The sequence below is a fragment of the Acartia tonsa genome, chromosome 3, assembly GCF_053477335.1.
Source record: "Acartia tonsa isolate MP-2025a chromosome 3, ASM5347733v1, whole genome shotgun sequence".
NCBI lineage: Eukaryota > Metazoa > Arthropoda > Copepoda > Calanoida > Acartiidae > Acartia > Acartia tonsa.
In genome coordinates, this window is record NC_137262.1 from 58,454,387 (window position 1) to 58,457,089 (window position 2,703).

General features: G+C 31.2%; 1 protein-coding gene across 1 annotated transcript; it reads left to right on the forward strand.

Moving 5' to 3' along the window:
- Positions 1-1,162: 1,162 nt before the first annotated feature.
- On the forward strand, positions 1,163-2,499 carry LOC145315318 (uncharacterized). Its single transcript, XM_080155333.1, has 3 exons — positions 1,163-1,603; positions 1,977-2,037; positions 2,323-2,499. The coding sequence occupies exon 1, from the start codon at positions 1,177-1,179 to the stop codon at positions 1,600-1,602; it is 426 nt and encodes a 141-aa protein (XP_080011459.1). The 5' UTR covers positions 1,163-1,176; the 3' UTR covers position 1,603; positions 1,977-2,037; positions 2,323-2,499.
- Positions 2,500-2,703: the final 204 nt, after the last annotated feature.

Consider the following 2,703-nt stretch of genomic DNA (forward strand, 5'->3'; position numbering starts at 1 on the left):
ATTCATATCCATGCAAGCAACAGTATCAAGAATCTCAACTTCAGGTAGACTTACAACAGACTCCTTCAAGTTGTGATCAGGAATGCTAATACTAGGTAAATTGCTATTACAGCTAGCATTTTCCTTCGAAATCAATAAAGTTTCAGAAAAAGTATTCTTTTCATCTACAGAAGACACATCACAGTCTGTAAGAATAGAATAATTGGTAGCATAACCTTCAGATGTCTCAATAGTACTATTCTCTATACTATTGTTTTCTGAGACAAGAGAATCTACAGTACAATCAATAATATCAATAACATCGTTTTTACGAAGAAAGGAATGTTGTCCAAGAATTTTGGAATGAGATTCAAGATTGCTTGCTCGTATCTCTGAATCAAATTCTTGTATATATCTAGATTGTCTGTATATCTTTGTAAACTCAAAATACTCATCTTTCAAAACCTGAATATCTGTATACAGACATTCAAATTCATCATCTAATTCTGTCTCTAAGGCAATGTATTTAAGGGCATTAACAAATCTTGTAAGCTTTGAACAATGCAGTAGAGTATTTATATATTTTCCCACAATTGATTCCCTAAACTTGAATTTCATAAAGACTAAGTCAGGATTTAAGAATCTTGTAGAATTATTTACCATATTAATCAATGTTCTAATTCTACGAAGCAATTGAGATTTGTCTATAAAATATAATTTAACTAGATCTTTTTCTTTCTGATTCAGACAATCATTCTCATGCAAATAAAAACACCAGTCTGGTGATGAAACATTAGTAGACATTTTGAATAATAATATAATAATACTAAATTATGATGCTCAGATATATAATTTGAAGTCTCAATAAATATATAAATATATGAAAATAAAATCTCAAGATATGTCTTTACAAAGAAGCAACCATGCTAATGGGTTCAAGATGCAAAAATGTAGTCTAGCTTTATCCATTATCAAAAAATCAACAGTACAATTCAAACACAATTCCTTGGCAATAGCCAACCTTAAAAATTCAATGTTGTAGAACCAAAATTAAGGGGACAGCTTAATTTCAATTCAGAGATAGAGATAGAAAGGATTCCACCCAATGTAGAAAGTGTATCTACTGAATTTGGTAAGCTATCTGTTGAAGCCACTAGTGATAAAGGTACTCTTTTTGATAAACATGAAGAAAATTCTATGAAATTCCCACCTGTTCTTCATGAGTTGAATGTTTTGAGACGACAGCAGATGCCATACCTTGATGTAAATAGTCAGGGGTTTACTTATACAGCTAATATCCATGGCAATTGGAAGTTAAGTTTACGATTGAATGAAGCATTAGCAATGATAGCAGATCAAAGACAGGTTGACATGGAAGGAGCGTGGGCTATCATTGAGCAGGAGATCAAAAAGGACCCTGGATTTGCGTTGTCCTGGCTCAGCAAAGTTCCAAAACCTGGTCAGAACAAAGGACCTATGAACTTCCAGATAGGATCCGCAAAAAATTTCAAGAGATTGGCCAATGTTATCCATCTTAACCATCCCTCAATCTACATTGAAAACGCTCATTTGGGAAAAGGAGGAAAGAAGGTGAAAAGATACAATCCCTACAGAAAGAATTAAGGTATTTTTTTTGTTGTTTTACACTTTTTTCCCGGCCCAGTGTTGTAAAATCGCTTAAAACAGTGTAAAACAACTTATAATTGTTTAATTTTACCTAAAAAGTCGTAGCTACTTTAAATATAACTTTAAAACTTCAAATTTATCTCTAAAGTCCTTAATTTTAAAATTCGTCTGTGTCCTTTTATTCTTATATGCATGTGGTAATAATTCAAAGATGCAAAGAGTCTAAATTGGCTTGAAATATACAAAGAGTCCATTTTATATACAAAAAAAGCATATTTTTTACTCTAAAACTTAGTTTTAAAAGTTCGTTTTTTATTTAATTAATTTTAGGTTAATTTACACATTTTTTTATCCTATTCTTTTATTTTTAGTTATAATTTAGAATATAGAGCACATGTTGTACATGTGGAGTTGCCAAACCAAACCTAAAAGGTAAACAAATCCTACTAGTATAAATATTGCCTCTGTTTGGTTAATTAGTCAGTTCTTGTGAGTATTTTTAACTAGTTAAAACGTTTTTTGGATTTTAAAGCTGGAACATAATTTAGTACTATTTTATTTAACAAATTTCTGGCATTTCTTTGCTAGTAATTATTTATTTTATCCTAATTTCATTTTTATGAGTTTTTGGCAATTCTGTGCTGAATCTCATATAGTTAATTTTAAGTTTTAAGGTTCTGGGTTTAAAATACTTTAAATGTACTGTGACTATTTTAGAACTCAATTTGTGAGCAGTTGCCAGTGTTTCTGCTGTTTCCAGTCACTGCCTGTGGCACTATTTATTGCCAGCTGTTGCCAGCCTTTGCCAGCTGTTGCCAGCCGTTGCCAGCCGTTGCCAGCTGTTGCCAGCCGTTGCAGTCATGTATTCTGTTAATTCTTTTAACTGGATAACTTCAGCACAAGTAAGTTTTTGGTAGTTTAGTTACATTTTATAGCTTTTTATTATTTATAGTTTTAGGCATTATTTTATAGTTTTAAACCACATTTAAGCTACTCTATTAGTAATTTTTGCTGTTTATGGTATTATTTGAATCAGTACTAATAGTTTTTTGTAGCTTGCATTTAGTGTTTTTTTAAGCTTAGTGTTTGTCTTCACTA

What these genes read in the sequence shown, in the direction of transcription:
- LOC145315318 (XM_080155333.1), top strand. Translation starts at nt 1,177, where the DNA reads ATGAAATTCCCACCTGTTCTTCATGAGTTGAATGTTTTGAGACGACAG.